A 20,538-nucleotide genomic window follows, 5' to 3' on the forward strand; every position below is an offset into this window, starting at 1 on the left:
AACGTCCTCTACAACCTGTCGTCACATCCGCTTTTCCTCCATACAAACAGCGTGCCGGCCCAGTCACATACTATATTCGGCTTTTAAACACACAAGTGAATGCAAAGCATACTTGATCAATAGCCATACAGGTCACACTGAGGGTGACCGTATAAACAACTTTAACACTGTTACAAATATGTGCCACACTGTGAACCCACACCAAACAAGAATGACAAACACATTTCGGGAGAACATCCGCACCGTAACACAACATAAACACAACAGTACAAATACCCAGAACCCCTTGCAGCACTAACTCTTCCGGGACGCTACAATATACACCCCCCGCGGCCCCCTAGCCCCCCCCACCTCAACCCTGCCCCAACCCCTCTCCCACACCCACCCCCCAACCCCACCCACCTCAACCTCCTCATGCTCTCTCTCTTGGGGTAGCGGGGGGTGTATATTGTAGCGTCCCGGAAGAGTTAGTGCTGCAAGGAATTCTGGGTATTTGTTCTGTTGTGTTTATTTTGTGTTACGGTGCGGATGTTCTCCCGAAATGTGTTTGTCATTCTTGTTTGGTGTGGGTTCACAGTGTGGCGCATATTTGTAACAGTGCTAAAGTTGTTTATACGGCCACCCTCAGTGTGACCTGTATGGCTGTTGACCAAGTATGCTTTGCATTCACTTGTGTGTGTGAAAAGCCGTAGATATTATGTGACTGGGCCGGCACGCAAAGGCAGTGCCTTTAAGGTTTATTGGCGCTCTGTACTTCTCCCTACGTCCGTGTACACAGCGGCGTTTTAAAAAGTCATAAATTTTACTTTTTGAAACCGATACCGATAATTTCCGATATTACATTTTAAAGCATTTATCGGCCGATAATATCGGCAGTCTGATATTATCGGACATCTCTACTGCTATTAAATCATTTTGTCATATGACTCGACTTTAACGCGTGTGTGTGTGTGTGTGTTTGGTCCAGCTCGGAGACGATGAAGCAGCGCACCGACATGTTCTACCTGCTTCCGGAGCGCTGCTGCGTCCCCAACAGCCCGCTGTGGTTCTCCAACACGCCGTTGGGCGAGGACACCAAGGAGGCCATGCTCACGCGCATCCTCGCCGTGCGAGAGCTGCACACGGCGGCGAGTCAGCAGTCGCCCAACAAGGACGGCGACGACGACTACACCCCAGACGCCGAAGATGAGTTTGAATGATGACGAGGCGCACCGACGGCGCCAGTGGACTCTTACTGAGGAGGCAACTTGTGCCGTAAAAGAAGCGTAATCTTTGTTGAAGGTCCAACTAACCACGTATTGAACCACATGTTTTCCTCTGCTGTGTTTGGACACCATGTCTGCTATTTGTCCGGTCTTTTTTTTTTTCTTTCTTTTCCCTGTGAAATTTTAAACGCACCTCGTTGCTCTCGTGGCGGCGAGTTGTGTCAGAGCCCACCGAACTCCCTCAACATTTTTCTTCCTCCATCACAGAAAAATGGTTGCTGCTGAAAAACAGTAACAACTGGTGAGGTGACTTTTTTGAGGGGGAATGTATTAGATTGTTTTTTGTTTGTTTTTTTAAGTCTGGCCAATAGATTGTGAAATTAAACCGCCCTCTTTTTGTATTTTTTCAAAAAAAGAAAGTCCTCTCTTCAATCTAAGTACTGTAGGTGGCCTAGCTAAAAGAACTTGATGTAGTTTGTCCCGCATTTACAAAGAAGAATCCGGAGAGGTCAAGCCACATCTAATTCAAGTTATGTCAAACGCACCTTTTAAGACATCGCATGACAACCTCTACCGAATATTAGGTATGTAAACAAGAAATTATATCAGCCACATGTTCCTTCACACAACGTTTTGTATTAATCACTTTTTTAAATAAAATACAACCAACTATCTGCGACTCTTGACTAAGTGTTATTTTAGTAAATATGCAATGTCATATGTATTTATTTAAACCGCTATTTTGCACGCCATCCTCCTGCGGTCAATGATTGGCTATTATTACTGTCAATCATGACGTATTAGTTTTCGATTGGCTCGTCTCGGTCACATGGGTGTTTTCTGACAAATGACAACATGGCTGCCGATAGTTGCCGGTAGGCAAAAGTGGGCGGGCAGATTAGCATTTTGACTGCTAATAAAACTGTAAAAAATAGCACACAGCCAAATTAAGAATGGACGGATCAGATAAGGGATATTGTTCAAAAGATTAGCTGAAAAAGGAACACGTAATCATTTTGGAGGTTTTGCAATTAGTATACGTCATTGGATTTTTTTATCCAATCATCACATGCCGTACTGAAGTGAAGATACTCACGACCAATCAGGAACGTCCTTATTTTAAAAGAGGCGGGGCTTACGTGGTGTTAACCAATCACTAGCAAAGGGTCGTCCCTTTCTTGCCGACTTGGCAGAGGTGTCAGCAGTAGGACGCGGAATTTGTCCAAAGTTCTTCTTTCAGTCGTCCGATGGCTCCGAGCGCGCAGCTCAAAGAGGCGATAGCCGACGTGCAAGACGGCGTCCGGGCCATCCTGCTCGGACCGCCCGGTGCCGGGAAGGGGACCCAGGTGAGTTAGCGGCGCTAGCATGTAGCAGTTAGCTTGGGAAGTAGCAGCGCATGGTGGCTAGCAGCTAAGGCTAATGGTGGTCTTTTATAAGCTTTATTTGCGACATTTAAAAACAGTCAGGGCGTAAAACTATATACATAATTAAATTAATAAACACTAAAACGGAGATGTCGAGGTTTTTCTTCATGTCATTGTAATTCCTTCTCTGGTGAGTTTGCACACTGGGGAGTTAAGCAACTTGATTAAAACCTCAAACCAGGGGGGTACAAACTTTTGACACTTTTTCTTTTTTACTCCGTTAAATAATACTACAAACAGACATGTTTTTTTAAGCACAACTTTCTGTCAGCTTTGTTACAGGTGTTAAAGCGTAATTAGTAGTGATGGGTAAATGTAGCCTCAGTGAGTGTATGGCACACTCACTTGTTGTATTGACACTGCACTAATACTATTACGGTTTCATCTACTGCAGGGGTGCTCATTACGTCGATCGCGAGCTACCGGTCGATCTCGGAGGGTGTGTCAGTCGATCACCAGCCAGGCATTAAAAAAATAGTCCTAAAAATGAGCGATCATAAATCTTCACTATGACTCACTTTCGTCACTTGATTGACATTCACGGCACCCGAGGGTCTTCTGAGATGACGCTGGCTGCTGCCAGCTCATTAAAATTACCGACTGGAAGGCGAGAAACACTTTATTTCAACAGACTCTGGCGCCGTACCTGTCGTCAAAACTCCAAAGACCGCCTGCACAGTTGCACAATAAAAGCTCTGCTTCATCCTGCCTGCGCTACCAAAATAAGAGTCTCAGAAAGCTGGCGTGCACAAGCTAGCAAGCTACGGAGTTTGCCGACAATGTATTTCTTGTAAAGTGTATACAAAGGAGTACGGAAGCTGGACAAATAAGATGCCAAAAACCAACCACTTTCATGTGGTATTGGACAGAAAGGAGGACTTTTTTTCTCCTCCATTCGAAAATGCGGACGTTTTTAGCACCACTGTCTGATTCCTATCAATACAAGTCATCACAATCAGGTAATACATCAACTTATATTCTTGTCTTCATGAAAGAAAGGAATCTATATGTGTTAAACATGCTTGTATTATCTTTAAACACTTTTAACTTATTAACAATATTAACTATATGTGTTAAACATGCCTGTATTATCTTTAAACACCTTTAATTTGTTAACAATATTAACTATATGTGTTAAACATGCTTGTATTATCTTTAAACACCTTAACTTGTTAACAATATTAACTATATGTGTTAAACATGCTTGCATTATCTTTAAACACCTTTAACTTATTAATAATATTAACTATATGTATTAAACATGCTTGTATTATCATTAAACACCTTTAATTTATTAACAATATTAACTATATGTATTAAACATTCTTGTATTATCATTAAACACCTTTAATTTATTAACAATATTAGCTATGTGTTAAACAAGATTGCATTATCATTAAACACCTTTAATTTATTAAAATATTAACTATATGTGTTAAACATGCTTGCATTATCATTAAACACCTTTAACTTATTAACAAAACATATATTTCATAAATAAGTAAATATAAATTATATATATGAATGAGGTAGATCCCCACGACTTGATCAATTGAAAAGTAGCTCGCCTGCAGAAAAAGTGTGAGCACCCCTGATCTACTGGATTAAAAAGTTTAGTTTATTCAGGATCCCCATTAGTTTACACCGCAGTGGAGACTATTCTTCCTGGGGTCCAGGAAGAAAAAGTCACTACTTTGACATGCAAATATAATTAGTTTTGTTAAACCAGTGGTGTCAAAAGTGCGGCTCGAGGGCCATTTGCGGAGTGCAGCGTGTTTTTAACGGCCCACTGCAAAGTCAAAAGACTACAAAAAATAAATGGTAAATGGTTTATACTTGTATAGCGCTTTTCTACCTTCAAGGCAGTGTTCCCTCTAATTTTTCATGTGTGTGAGCAAACGCACAAACTCCCTGAGCATTCAGTGGAGCACATGTGTGCAACATCAGACGTGCACACTTTGGCCACACCAGCGTCACACCTGTCCCAAACCTGACATCATAACAATTTAAATGTTTTATTAAAATAATTTTCTGATATAAGTGATTTTGCCCTCTTACAATGACAATAACAAAAAAACATGTTTTTCATGACCTATATGCTAGTATTGTATGTCTGGCTGCGGGTCCTGCCTTTAAAAGAAATGTTACCCCTTTCAGAGATTACATTTAGTTCCTGTATCTGTCTGTCTCTAAAATACATATTTTTATTAGCATTTATGAAATCTAGTGACAATATTTCATGAATAATATCCTTAGATTAACATTCTTAATAAATGGCAGTAAAATAAGCACACATCTGATTGTGGAGTCAGAGTGTTACAACCTGGCATTTACACATTGTGTGGCGTTGGGGTTGTCCGACTTTTTGTGTGGCCATAAACGCAGCACTGGCTAAGTGCCATTAGTGCGTGTGTTGGTGCAGGTGAGACAGAGCAAGCGGCTTCTGTTGAAACGACGGATGACAAAGTTGGTTTAAGCCTGGTTTGTATGGCAGAAAATTACCAGTTTTTATAGATAAAAGTTTTTGTTACTCATGTTTTTGGTGTGGTTACAAACAGTTTTGCTCAATAAAGTGATTAATGGAATTCATGTCCGTAAAGTGTCTCGACAGACGATAATTGAACTGTGTTGACAAAGATTGTTTTACTCATTGGGGCCACTCTTGTTGTCACCTGTCACTCACAGAGTTGCATTGCAAAGTCATACAGAATAAACTGTAATGTGTTTATTTCGTTTAGAGTTCAGATGGGATTTTTGATTTCCTGCGCGGCATTAATTTGCAGTGCGCAGAGGACGCGTGAGCACTGCGCAATTGCGCAGGCGCGCACCTTAGGGGGAACGTTGCTTCAAGGTACTCAAAGCGCTTTGACACTATTTCCACATTCACCCATTCACACACACATTCACACACTGATGGCGGGAGCTGCCATGCAAGGCCCTAACCACGACCCATCAGGAGCAAGGGTGAAGTGTCTTGCTCAAGGACACAACGGACGTGACGAGGTTGGTAGAAGGTGGGGATTGAACCAGGAACCCTCAGGTTGCTGGCACGGCCACTCTCCCAACCAGCGCCACGCCGTTCCCTTATAAGGTAATTAAATAGCAAATATTTGGTCCCTCGTGTGTGAATCTGAGTGTCTGTGTTGGCCCTGCGATGAGGTAGCGACTTGTCCAGGGTGTACCCCGCCTTCTGCCCGAATGCAGCTGAGATAGGCTCCAGCGACCCCGAATGGGACAAGCGGTAGAAAATGGATGGATGGATGGGTAAATGTAGCCTCAGTGAGTGTATGGCACACTCACTTGCTGTATTGACACTGCACTGATACTATGACGGTTTCATCTACTGGATTAAAAAGTCACTACTTTGACCCCAAAAGGGAATAAGCGGTAGAAAATGGATGGATGGATGGATACTTTGACATGCAAATATAATTAGTTTTGTTAAACCAGCGGTGTCAAAAGTGCGGCCCGGGGGCCATTTTGCGTCGTGTTTTTAACGGCCCACTGCAAAGTCAAAGTATTACAAAAAAAATAAGGTAATACAATAGCAAATATTTGGTCCCTGGTGTGTGAATGTGAGTGTGAATGTTGTCGGTCTATCTGTGTTGGCCCTGTGATGAGGTGGCGACTTGTCCAGGGTGTACCCCGCCTTCCGCCCGAATGCAGTTGAGATAGGCTCCAGCGACCCCGAACGGGACAAGCGGTAGAAAATGGATGGGTAAATGTAGCCTCAGTGAGTGTATGGCACACTCACTTGCTGTATTGACACTGCACTGATACTATTACGGTGTCATCTACTGGATTAAAAAGTCACTACTTTGACATGCAAATATAATTAGTTTTGTTAAACCAGCGGTGTCAAAAGTGTGGCCCGAGGGCCATTTTGCGGCGTGTTTTTAACGGCCCACTGCAAAGTCAAAGTATTACAAAAAAATAAGGTAATAAAATAGCAAATATTTGGTCCCTGGTGTGTGAGTGTGAATGTTGTCTATCTGTGTTGGCCCTGCGATGGTGGCGACTTGTCCAGAGTGTACCCCGCCTTCCGCCCGAATGCAGCTGAGATAGGCTCCAGCACCCCCCCCCCCCCCCCCCCACCCCCCCCCGCGACCCCGAACGGGACAAGCGGTAGAAAATGGATGGATGGATTTGCAAAGTGACGGGAAAAGGTTGAAATTAGGGATGCAGGATGTTGTTTTTTCAAGGCAATATTGACACATAACTTTGTTTTTCAAGAACGATCCAGATAACCGATTAACTTATTTATATCTATTTGTAGATTTAAGTGTAATTTGTGCAACATCCACCTTTCTTTGGGGCAGCGTCTTTAGCATAGACTACATAGGCTTTCAAAACACCGTCATAGCAATACTGGCGGTCCAGGTGGCTGATAATGTTTGATGTGTTGAAGCTTGATGTTTTTTTGTTTTTGTTTTTCCTCTCAGAATTTTTGCAGAGCATTCGTTGCAAATTCCTCATAAAATATCTTTCTCTGAAACTGTGAAGAAGTCCAAAATGATTGTGGCCATGTTTGTTTACATACAATGAGCTCAGGGGAAGTTGCAACATGAGTTGGAGAAAAGGAGCGCTCGATTTCCTCACCCTTACCCACCTCCAGCCCAGTTCGGGTAATCTTGTCACATTGGCGCAATTTTTTCGCTGGTGGTATTTTTTTCTTTATCTAAAGCAGGGGTGTCAAACTCAAATACAGAGTGGGCCAAAATGTAAAACCGAACAAAGCCGCGGGCCAAGGTTGAACAAATGAACCTTTTAATAGGGACCCAAACAAGTTTTGCATTGAATATTGAACAAGCAAGGCTTATATAACTTTATAGTGACATGCAAAATCGAGTTTCAAATAATAATAATAAAAAAATATCAATGGCATATCAAATTAAATTTTAATAAAAATTTAATGCCTCTTTTTTTTATTTGCAGCCATCTGAGGTAAATATCAACATTAACTTTTTCCAAAAGATAATAATAAATTTGAAAATAACAATAATGAATGAATCAAACATTCAAGCCTTGAAGTAGCTAGAGAAAGTGCATGAATAAAATGTTAATTATTGCTCAGTTTGCTACACTGATTTGCTTTAACACTGAATATGGAACAAGCAACGCTTGTATAACTTAATAGTGCAAAATCAACTTAAAAAAAAAAAACGAAAAAAACAATGGTATATTAAATACAATTTAACAAAAAAATTGAATGCCTCTTTTCTATTTGCAGCCTTCTGAGGTAAATATCAACATTAACTTAGGGGGCGGGGTTTGGTGGTAGCGGGGGTGTATATTGTAGCGTACCGGAAGAGTTAGTGCTGCAAGGGGTTCTGGGTATTTGTTCTGTTGTGTTACGGTGCAGATGTTCTCCCGAAATGTGTTTGTCATTCTTGTTAGGTTTGGGTTCACAGTGTGGCGCATATTTGTAACAGTGTTAAAGTTGTTTATACGGCCACCCTCAGTGTGACCCGTATGGCTGTTGATCAAGTATGCCTTGCATTCACTTGTGTGTTTAAAAGCCGCATATAGTATGTGACTGTTGTCCGGGTGGAAATCGGGAGAATGGTTGCCCCGGGAGAGGGGCACTGCAATTTGGGAGTCTCCCAGGAAAATCGGGAGGGTTGGCAAGTATGAGTATTAGCGGTGAATGTGGTGTTACAGTGGCATTGCCTCTGTATAATACCGGCGGGCCAGCTCTAATGTTAATTTGATATTGCCTCAAGGGCCAAATGAAATTATACGGCGGGCCAAATTTGACACATGATCTAAAGGCTTAGTGGCCACATGCGTGGACAGCACCTTTTAGCTCTTATTTCCAAAATTGTGTACATTACTGAATTGGGGTCTTATGGCCACTTATGTGGACACTTATACTGCCATCTGGTGGTGTCAGAAGAGTATAACATACAATGGAATTTGGGGGGAAAAAGTGTAAAAATAAAATTTAGCATGTCACTAAACATGAAGTACGCGTTTGTGTACTTATGGACTAAGTACATCATATAAAAAGATGATTCTTAGTTTTTATTCTAATTAGGGTCCAATAAGTCCAAATGGCAAAGAGAAATTTAAAAAAGCATGTTAACAAACAGCTTGGGCCTTAAGAGGTTAAAAAAACATGTATATTATTGTTTTTTGGAAATGAAAAATATCAAAATGGCCCCCGCATGCTGGGATTTTTCCATGTGCAGCCCTCAGTGGGAAAAAAATGGACACCCCTGTGTTCAACAAATAGCTATGCAGAAAGGACTTTTGGTTGATTTTAACTTCAACAATATGTTGAGGGCTGCACTTTTGGACACCTCTGCCCTAAGACACTTGGCTAAAGCTTTTTCTCTACCAGCTTTGCAAAGTATCAACAATTGCTCTTTTTTAAAATGCTTGTGAATGTGGCATTTGTGTGACAAAAAATGTGAGGGGGAAAAAACTGTTTTTCTCCAGCCCTTCAAAGTAAAACGAAGCATGAATAAAGTGACAAACGCCGAAGTTATTTTTCAACAAGCTGCTCTTTGTTGTCTCTCTGCCCTGAAAATGTTTCCTTGTGATTTCTGGATGTGATTATGAAACCTGTTGACTGTCATTGAATCATTGGCAGTGGTGCATTATGGGTAGTGGGAAAGAAATACACAGCAAAATCCCCTCAGCCTTCTTCCCTGCGCCTTTGACAAAGTCACGTGTCAAAACGACCCTCCCTACTTCTTGTCTTTCGACATCCTGCTTAGTGTTCTCACGTTGGCGTGCACGCACACGTCTTTTGTAACGCGTCTTTTTGGAATTATGCAAACCTGCAGTTTGTCTCGGAGAGGAGCGGTTTGTTTGCAAGGCCCCTCTGGGTTGCTGCCTAAATGGGCTGCTGTTAAAGTCAAAATGAAACTTAAGATAACAACATTTAACTATTAACACTAACTTAACTGCAGTCTGAATAACCTCAATGTAATTAGGTGAGGTGTTTTGGTTCAATTACTGTAGTTTGATGCCTAAATGGGCTGCAATAATCAGCATTAGACGAACACCTGTCACTTAATCTTAATTAACTTCCAGTGTAAACTACCTGCCTCTCCTGCAGGCCAAATGTCCTCCACTACAACAAAAGCTAGCATAGAATGGACTTATGTGCCAGTCTTGTTTGCCGCCTAAATGGGCTGCTGTAGAAATCAAAATGGAACATTAGTATAGTAACGTTTAACATTTAACACAAACTTAACTGCAGGCTGAATGACCTCAATGTAATCAGCCGAGGACACACTTGTTTTGGTCTAAATACTGTAGTTTGATGCTTAAACGGGCTGCAAACATCAACAGTAGAAGAGCACCTATATCTGTGGATTTTATTGACTTATAATGTGAACTACCTGCCTCTTCTGCAGGTCAAATGTCCTCCACTTCAACAAAAGTTAGCAGAGAATGCACTTATGTTTGCTGGTCTAGTTTGCTGCCTAAATGGGCTGCTGTAGAAATCAAAATGAAACTTTAAGATAGTAACATTTAACACAAACTTAACTGCAGGCTGAATGGCCTCAATGTAATCAGCTGAGGACATATTTGTTTTGGTCCAAATACTGTAGTTTGATGCCTAAATGGGCTGCAAAAATCAGCACTAGATGAGCACCTGTCCCTTAATCTGTGCATTTTCACTTTTAATGTGAACTACCTGCCTCTTCTGCAGTTCAAATGTCCTCCACTTCAACAAAAGCTAGCATAGAATGCACTTATTTGTACCAGTCTTGTTTGCTGCCTAAATGGGCTGCTGTATAAACTAAAATGAAACATTAGGATGGCGACATTTAACTATTAACATAATGTACCTGCAGGCTGAATGGCCTCAACGTAATCAGCTGAGGGACACACTTGTTTTGGTCAAAATAGTGTAGTTTGAAGCCTAGACGGGCTGCAAACATCAACCTTAAAAAAGCACCTATAACTTAATCTGTGCATTTTATTAACTTCTAATGTGCACTATGTGGAAAAATGCTTCAACAAAAGCTAGCAGAGAATGCACTTATTTTTGCTGGTCTAGTTTGCTGCCTAAATGGGCTGCTGTAGAAATCAAAATGAAACATTAAGATAGCAAGATCTAACTATTAAAATAAACTTAACTGCAGGCTGAATGGCCTCAATGTAATCAGCTGAGGACAAATTTGTTTTGGTCTAAATACTGTAGTTTGATGCCTAAACAGGGTGCAAACATCGTTAAAAGAGCACCTAAAACTTAATTTGTGCATTTTATTAACTTCTAATGTGAACTATGTGGAAAAATGTCCTCCACTTCAACAAAAGCTAGCAGAGAATGCACTTATTTGGGCTGGTCTAGTTTGCTGCCTAAATAGGCTGCCGTAGAAATCAAAATGAAACATTAAGATAGCAACATTTAACTATTAACACAAACTTAACTGTAGGCTGAATGGCCTCAATGCAATTAGGTGAGGACATATTTGTTTTGGTTCAAATACTGTAGTTTGATGCTAAATGAGCTGCAAAAATCAGCATTAGAAAAGAACCTATAACTTAATCTGCTTTTTTTTTTTTTTTCGCTTTTAACATGAGTTACCTGCCTCTCCTGCAGGCCAAATGTTCTGCACTTCATCAGAAACCAGCTGAGTGCCGCCTAAACGGGCTGTTGTGACAATCAAAATGAAATGTTAAGATAGCAACATTTAACTATGAACACATACCTACAGGCTTAATGGCGTCAACGTAATCGGCTGAGGACACACTTGGTTTGGTCCAAATACTGTAGTTTGATGCCTAAACGGGCTGCAAACACCAACATTAGAAGAGCATTTATAATTTATGCAGTTCATATTAAATTATTAACATGCAGGCCAAATGTCCTCCACTTGAACAGAAACTAGCAGAGGACACACTTGGTCTGGTTTGCTGCATAAACGGGCTGCTGTGGGGTCTGAGTAAGCCATAAGAGATGTTCGTTCTCTGCAGGCCCACCGGCTGGCCGAGCGCTACTGCGTGTGCCACCTGTCCACCGGAGACATGCTGAGGGCCATGGTGGCGTCAGGCTCGGCGCTGGGCAAGAAGCTGAAACAGACCATGGACGCCGGCAAGCTGGTAAGTCAACGTCTCCCGTGGAGGACATGTCCGCCTCCCCCAAATCCCAGCGTCTCCCTCTGGTGCAGGTGAGCGACGAGATGGTGGTGGAGCTCATCGAGAACAACCTGGACACGCCCCCCTGCAAGAAGGGCTTCCTGTTGGACGGATTCCCTCGCACGGTCAAACAGGCGGAGCTGGTCAGGACTGGCGTCATCCCATTGGCTGCCTTCCCCCCGCGCTGACTTCCTGCGTCTTGTCCCTGCAGTTGGACGACTTGTTGGACAAGAGACACGAGAAGCTGGACTCCGTCATCGAGTTTGCGGTCGACGATTCCCTGCTGGTCCGCAGGATCTGTGGCAGGTGGGGACTCACTGTGTAATGGAGAGGGAACAGCGCTATACTGTCACCTAGTGGCCCTTTATAGGTATTGATAAGTGCACAACACACCAATTGATGTTTGCATATTTTTCTCTTATCTTGCTGAAATTGCACTGAGCAGCTCAGTCTATGGTTATCGTTAGAGATGTCCGATAAAGGCTTTTTTTTACCGATATTCCGATATTGTCCAACTCTTAATTACCGATACTGATGTCCACCGATACCGATATATACAGTGGTGGAATTAACACATTATTATGTCTAATTTTGTTGTGATGCCCCGCTGGATGCATTGAATAATGCAACAAGGTTTTCCAAAATAAATCAGCTCAAGTTATGGAAAAAAATGCCAACATGGCACTGCCATATTTATTATTGAAGTCACAAAGTGCATTATTTTTTTTTTACATGCCTCAAAACAGCAGCTTGGAATTTGGGACATGCTCTCCCTGAGAGAGCATGAGGAGGTTGAGGTGGGCGGGGTTGAGGTAGGGGGGGGTGTATATTGTAGCGTCCCGGAAGAGTTAGTGCTGCAAGGGATTCTGGGTATTTGTTCTGTTGTGTTATGGTGCGGATGTTCTCCCGAAATGTGTTTGTCATTGTTTGGTTAGGTTCACTGTGTGGCGCATATTTGTAACAGTGTTAAAGTTGTTTATACGACCACCCTCAGTGTGACCTGTATGGCTGTTGACCAAGTATGCTTTGCATTCACATGTGTGTGAAAAGCCGTAGATATTATGTGACTGGGTCGGCACGCAAAGGAAGTGTCTTCCAGGTTTATTGCCGCTCTGTACTTCTCCCTACATCCGTGTACACAGCGGCGTTTTAAAAAGTCATCAATTTTACTTTTTGAAACCGTTACCGATAATTTCCGATATTACGTTTTAAAACATTTATCAGCCAATAATATCTTTTTCTTTAAAACTTTCCAGTACTGGCAGCACATTAAAAAAAACCACCAGAAAGTCAAAGTAAAAACTAATTGTGGACTTGCAGTCGTCTTTCACCACAAATATATAAAAATATATTTTAAGTAGAGATGTCCGATAATATCGGACTACCGATATTATCGGCCGATAAATGCTTTAAAATGTAATATTGAAAATTATCGGTATCGGTTTCAAAATCATCAGTATCGGTTTCAAAAAGTAAAATGTATGACTTTTTACAACGCCACTGTGTACACGGACGTAGGGACAAGTACAGAGCGCCAATATACCTTAAAGGCATTGTCTTTGCATGCCGGCCCAATAACATATCTACGGCTTTTCACACACACAAGTGATTGCAACGCATACTTGGTCAACAGCTATACAGGTTACACTGAGGGCGGCCGTATAAACAACTTTAACACTGTTACAAATATGCGCCACACTGTGAACCCACACCAAACAAGAATGACAAACACATTTTGGGAGAACATCCGCACCGTAACACAACAGAACAAATACCCAGAACCCCTTGCAGCACTAACTCTTCCGGGACGCTACAATATACACCCCCCGCTGCCCCTTACCCCGCGGTAGGGGTTTAGCGGTCAATTAACAACAAACAAGATGTAACCCTGTAGAGGAGATGCGCCGGATAGTCTCACATCCAAGTGAGCGGTCACTTAATAGACTAAGTGGTCGATGTCCTCTTGGTCCCCGCAGACTCTTCCACCAGCCCAGCGGTCGCTCCTACCACGAGGAGTTTAACCCCCCCAAAGAGCCCATGAAAGACGACGTGAGTCCCCCCGATCATGACGTGCGCTCACAATACGCGTGACCTTAAATCTCTTTGGTTCCTTCCTCCCCAGGTGACGGGCGATCCCCTCATCCGTCGCAGCGACGACAACGAGACGGCCCTGCGCGCCCGCCTGGAGTCCTACCACCGCCAGACGGCCCCCCTGGTGCACTACTACAGCGCCCAGGGCCTGCACGCCGCCATCGACGCCACCAAGAGCCCCAACGTCGTCTTCGCCTCCATCGTGGCCGCCTTCACCGCCGCCACAGAAGCTCCCGCCCGCGCCACCGCCTGTAAAGTCTCTTCCTAGCGTTCTCACTACTCCACCTTTCTTCCTCTCGTCTAACACCAGTGCTTCTCTCACACACTGAATTGTTTTCGCGCTCACCCTAAAGTTACTGGTTATCTTTATTTTAGTACCTATATGTGTCAAGATAGTTCTTTACTAGGTTGATTGGCAACACTAAATTGGCCCTAGAGTGTTAATGTGAGTGTGAATGTTGTCTGTCTATCTGTGTTGGCCCTGCGATGAGGTGGCGACTTGTCCAGGGTGTACCCCGCCTTCCGCCCGAATGCAGCTGAGATAGGCTCCAGCACCCTCTGCGACCCCAAAAGGGACAAGCGGTAGAAAATGGATAGATGCATAAAAGGGCTGTTTTAAGATTATTATTTACTAACACTAAAGATGCTATTTCTCTCACGCCCCCTTCCCCCGGACACCTCATGGCCTCAAGATTTAAGAAGCACTGCATTAAAGTGGCTGTTTGTAACTCATTTACGGTAGTTAAATAATTTTTTTTACGCCCCCCCCTGAGGTGAATGTTTGAGTTACGATATACACCATTCCCTGTCATGCCCCACCACACATCTCACAGCGCCCCCGGTGAGCCCGCCCCACTATTTAGGAAGCACTGCACTACAGGGGCTGTTTGGAACTTGCTCACAAGTGAATTTATATATATATATATATATATATATATATATATATATATATGTATATGTATGTATATATATATGTATGTATGTGTGGGAAAAAAATCACAAGACTATTTCATCTCTACAGGCCTGTTTCATGAGGGGGGGTACCCTCAATCGTCAGGAGATTTTAATGGGAGCATTCGCATACCATGGTTTATATAGGGCACAGAGTGGGTGGGTACAGGCTGGCCTAGGGGCGTGGTGATTGGCTCATGTGTTACCTAGGAGGTGTTTCCGTCTATGGCGGCATGTTGTTACAATTTTGCTGCGCTTGTTGAGGGATGACAGGTCTGGACGGTAAATAATAAACAGTTTCTCTTTCAAGCATAGGTTGCATCTTTTATTACCACTATTGTAAGGTGTGCTGGATGCAAGAATTTGCCATGTTATTGAATATTCAACATTATTGTCTTTGAGGTCCCAAATGTGTTTGCTGAGTTCTGTGGTATTTCGCAGGTTTTTGTTCCTGAAAGAAGCCTTGTGATTGTTCCATCTGGTTTTGAATTCTCCCTCGGTTAATCCTACATATGTGTCGGATGTGTTAATGTCCTTGCGTATTACCTTAGATTGGTAGACAACTGATGTTTGTAAGCACCTCATCCACAACAGTACACCATGGCAAAAAAAGAACAATGCAACATTTGACGTCACTATGGGAAGTTTTGACGGAGCAGAAACGTGTGAACTCGTTGGGAGTTTCCTCCTCTCCCAGCTCGCTAGCCTCAATCTGAACCTTGGTATTTACCGTGATGACGGACTGGCAGTGTGTCGCGCCTCGCCAAGGAGCAGCGAGAATACCAAGAAACGCATATGCCAAATTTTCAAAGAGAACGGCCTACGGATCACGATTGATGCCAACAAGCAAACCGTCAACTTCCTTGACGTCACTTTCAACCTGAGAAATAACAGCTACCAACCATTCACGAAACCCAACACAACACTCCAATACGTGCACCATGACAGCAACCACCCACCCACCACCACGAAAAGAATACCTACCGGAATCAATAAAAGGCTATCGATGCTGTCATCTAGCAAAGCTGAATTTGACCAAGCAACCCCCCCGTACCAAAAAGCCCTTGATGAAAGCGGATACAATTTCACCCTCACCTATGAACCCACGCCAGGAAACCAGCCAAAAAAGAACAGAAAACGGAACGACATCATCTGGTACAACCCCCCCATACAGCAAAAACGTCTCAACGAACATTGGACACAAATTCCTCAATCTGATTGACAAACACTTTCCCAAAGACAACATCCTAAGAAAAGTATTCAACAAGAACAACATTAAATTGAGCTACAGCTGCATGAACAATATACGACAAATCATCTCAAACCACAACAAAACAATTGCAAATGAGCCGTCGGCCCTCAGACAGAGCGACTCCAAAACCAACAAAGGATGTAATTGTCGAAAGAAACCTGATTGCCCTCTCAACGGGGGGTGCTTACAAACATAAGTTGTCTACCAATCTAAGGTAATACGCAAGGACATTAACACATCCGACACATATGTAGGATTAACCGAGGGAGAATTCAAAACCAGATGGAACAATCACAAGGCTTCTTTCAGGAACAAAAACCTGCGAAATACCACAGAACTCAGCAAACACATTTGGGACCTCAAAGACAATAATGTTGAATATTCAATAACATGGCAAATTCTTGCATCCAGCACACCTTACAATAGTGGTAATAAAAGATGCAACCTATGCTTGAAAGAGAAACTGTTTATTATTTACCATCCAGACCTGTCATCCCTCAACAAGCGCAGCGAAATTGTAACAACATGCCGCCATAGACGGAAACACCTCCTAGGTAACACATGAGCCAATCACCACGCCCCTAGGCCAGCCTGTACCCACCCACTCTGTGCCCTATATAAACCATGGTATGCGAATGCTCCCATTAAAATCTCCTGACGATTGAGGGTACCCCCCCTCATGAAACAGGCCTGTAGAGATGAAATAGTCTTGTGATTTTTTTTTCCCACACATACATATATTGCGCTCTACTACGGTATCGAGCACTATTTTTTGGATAACCTTATCAAGACATATATATATATATATATATATATATATATATATATATATATATATATATATATATTTAGTTCTTTACCAACACTAAAGATGATTATTAGAGATGTCCGATAATATCGGCCTGTCGATATTATCGGCCGATAAATGCTTTAAAATGTGACGGTATCTGTTTCAAAAAGTAAAATTTATGACTTTTTAAAACAGCGCTGTGTACACGGACGTAGGGAGAAGTACAGAGCGCCAATACACCTTAAAGGCACTGCCTTTGCGTGCCGGCCCAGTCACATATCTACGGCTTTTCACACACACATGTGAATGCAAAGCATACTTGGTCAACAGCCATACAGGTCACACTGAGGGTGGCTGTATAAACAACTTTAACACTGTTACAAATATGCGCCACACTGTGTACCCATACCAAACAAGAATCACAAACACCTTTCGGGAGAACATCCGCACCGTAACACAATATAAACACAACAAATACCCAGAATCCCTTGCAGCACTAACTCTTCCGGGACGCTACAATATACACCCCTCGCTACCACCAATCCGGAATCGGTTATTAAGAGTTGGACAATATCGGATATCGGCAAAAAAGCCATTATCGGACATCTCTAATGATTATATACTTACACTAAAGATGCTATTGCGCCATTGCCTCTCATCCCCCCCCCCTCCCACAAACACCTCGCGGGGACCGCCCCACTACTTAAGAAGCCCTGCGTAAAAGGAGCAGTTTGGAACTTGCTCAGTCACATTTTTGTCGAGGACAGAATTTTTTTCACGCCCCTCCCCTCCCTGAAGTTGATGTTTAATTTTTAGCTTAGTTTCAAGATAGTTCTTGACTAACACTCTAGATCAGTGGTGTCAAACTCGTTTTCATTGAGGGCCACGTTGCAGTTTTGGAGGCCCTCGGAGGGCCGGCCGCTTGTAACATTATTAAAGGAAACATACGTGTGTAAGGATTACCCACATGATATTGTCACTCCATTACCTATGCATTTGATTAGTAAAATGTATATTTGACCTATACTGTGTAATACAATAAAATCTGTAGATTTTGCGTTCCAAAAAATGGCAGAATTTTACCATAAGATTTACAGTAAAATGGTCACACTCTGTTTTACTGTAAAATTCTGGTGATTGAGCTGCCAGTTTAGTTTTTTTGCATAAAAATATGGTTGTCGTTTTCACAGTGTAAAAATGGTACCACCGTTTTTTTCTTACGGTGGGATTGTAAAGACCGAACTGTTTTAAAAATATATATTGTCATGTTTACGGTGTACAATTTGATGGATAACTTGCTTTGAAATCATATGGCTAAGTAGATATTTACGTATGGTTTTTACCCCCAAAATTTCGAATGTATGATAATATGATATGTTGCATTATTAGATAAAGTTTAAAAGATATATACTGTAACTGCATGCAGTACATGTCTTTTTTTTCTGTCAAAATAGAAAAAGAAAGATAAAGTACTTCATTGATGCATATTATTTCCAAGCTTTCACGGGCCATTCAAAACAATGTGGCGGGCCACATCTGGCCCCCGGCCCTTGAGTTTGACACCTGTGCTCTCCATGCTATTGTTAATGTTTGTTTATGTATGTTTCAAGATATAGGCTCTATTGCCTCTCACCCGTACAACTATTATTATGCTTTGATTAATTCCATGCACGTTTGGTTGTGATGACTTGTATGGAAAGAGCGCACACACACAATGATTGACACTTGACCCTCCAGTCCTGCTGTTGGAGTCCATCCTGCATGCTGACGAGCAGAACAAACAAAAGCAGATGTTTGGCCTTCCCAGTGGGAACGCTTCATTCTTTGACAATGGCTCATTTCCCCAAATAATCTCTTTAATGTCTCTGCTCCCCTCTGTGTCCTTGTCCCTCCAGCCGGTTGAATGTAGTCCCATGGAGGTGGACGGCCAGGACGGACGGACGAGTGGGAAGAAATGTAGACTGAGTGACGTCGGGGCTTCAGACCAAAACGAGCATCTTCTTGTCATTCCTCATGCTGCTGCAGCTTCCAATAAACCTCACCTTTTTTGCTACCGCCGTCACACACTTCCTGTTTGCTTTTGTCACTCCCAAAGGTAAGACGGCACAAGCAGCTTTTCAGAATGTGGCATTTGCAGAGGAGTCAAATCATTCCAACAGCTCTTTTAAGTGAACCATGAGCACTGATGAATTAAATGATTGTTTCAGAATCACTCCCATCAATATTAGAATATTATTGGTGGCATGTGTAAATTTGAATAATGCTGATCCAAATCTTTTAACGTTGCTTCTATAGTAAAAATATATAGCGAGCCAGTCTTTTGAATGGCTCTTTGAAAGGAAGAGACATGGCTCCCTTCAGAGAACCATAAATTAGAGGATTTATGGCTCTTTGAAGGGGCGCTTCCTGTTAAATAGCCATTCAAAAGACCGGCTTGTTATTACCCACTTGCACAAGACATTGATATAATGTTGATTATACGTACTTGTCCTTTAAAACTGACTTTGAGACAATGTAAATTGAGACTGATGTCCAACTTTGGGTCCATGTTGTTTGGGAATTGACCCAAATGCAATGGTCAAATCAACGTTGGAACCCAACATTGATAAAACGTTGTCAAAAAGTATGTTGTTTCAACGTTATGTTTGAGTTGCTCAACGTCAGGACCTAATTCAACAAGTTCTGCCTGCTGGGTATAGGTTTTTTTTTTTTTTCACTAGTATCAGTTCTTGGGTAAATGTAGATCCATAAACAAAGGATACTCTATTGGTGGCAATTATTCTGAAATACTGGCTAACTATTTTTTTTTTTATTGTAAATATTCCATAAAGGGGTGCCACAATTCCAAAATTATGTTTAATCCACTGAGTTTTAAGTAACTGAGGTAATTATTTTAAGTAGCAGTTACATACTCTGCAAACAAGTTAACAATAATTAAAAATAAGTTTAATAAACTTAAAAAGAATGAAAATGGTACTAACATTTTTAGGTAAGTACCACTTTTTAAGTGTACACTACTTATTCCAATGAATTATTTTGAGCATTCGGGTTTACAGTGTATAGTCGAGGTTACTGTGGTTTATCTGTTATACAGTGCTCATTACCAGGGTAGAGCGGAATATACGTTTCCCTGCAAAAAAGGCTTGTAGGGAGGAAATAGCCTCTGTTTTTTCCTGTATGTACATACATACATATATATACATATATATATATATATATATATATATATTGTATTTTTATCTTTTTTTTAACTTGTCAGATGTTTTTATTTTATTAATACATTTTTTGGTTGATCTTTATTTATTTTAACCTAACTTGGGCAGCTTGAGTTGTTTTAAAGGTACTTTATCAATAAACCTTGACATTTATTTACTATTTTTAATTGCTAATTGTTTTTAACAAAATACATTTGTATAAGAGATCCACATTTTAACCAAGTAAATGTGTTCCCGTTCTAAACTTAAAAAGTAAGATAGGAAACAAAATACAGCACACCAGGGGTCCCCAAAGTATGGCTCGCGGGAATTTTTAATATATATATATATATATATATATATATATATATATTAGTGTGATTATGTCACGTTATCGATGGGCGGCTAGGAGACAGAGTAACAAGTGGTACAAAATGGATTAGAAAGGACAGATTTTTTTAAAATAATTCCTGTGGGCCATAGTTTGGGGACCCCTTGTGTGCTGTATTCTGTTTCCTATCTTACTATAATA

At 41.7% G+C, this 20,538-nt stretch overlaps 2 protein-coding genes across 4 annotated transcripts in view; both read left to right on the forward strand.

Annotated features, from left to right (window-relative positions):
* The window catches only part of zmym4.1 (zinc finger MYM-type containing 4, tandem duplicate 1), a 68,806-nt gene extending 66,929 nt beyond the window's left edge, over positions 1-1,877 (forward strand). For all 3 annotated transcript variants that reach the window (XM_061931460.1, XM_061931461.1, XM_061931462.1), the window contains one exon: positions 968-1,877. In XM_061931460.1, the coding sequence (XP_061787444.1) occupies positions 968-1,199 (232 nt within the window). In that variant the 3' untranslated portion in view covers positions 1,200-1,877. The remainder of the gene's footprint in view (positions 1-967) is intronic.
* A 484-nt stretch (positions 1,878-2,361) lies between these two features.
* ak2 (adenylate kinase 2) lies at positions 2,362-18,874 on the forward strand. The gene is made up of 7 exons (XM_061930898.1): positions 2,362-2,551; positions 11,567-11,692; positions 11,761-11,871; positions 11,940-12,034; positions 13,705-13,777; positions 13,851-14,070; positions 18,708-18,874. Exons 1-7 carry the CDS (start codon positions 2,453-2,455, stop codon positions 18,713-18,715), a joined length of 732 nt encoding a protein of 243 aa, XP_061786882.1. The 5' UTR covers positions 2,362-2,452; the 3' UTR covers positions 18,716-18,874.
* The last annotated feature ends 1,664 nt before the right edge of the window (positions 18,875-20,538 follow it).

The sequence above is a fragment of the Nerophis lumbriciformis genome, linkage group LG37, assembly GCF_033978685.3.
Source record: "Nerophis lumbriciformis linkage group LG37, RoL_Nlum_v2.1, whole genome shotgun sequence".
Taxonomy (NCBI): Eukaryota; Metazoa; Chordata; class Actinopteri; order Syngnathiformes; family Syngnathidae; genus Nerophis; species Nerophis lumbriciformis.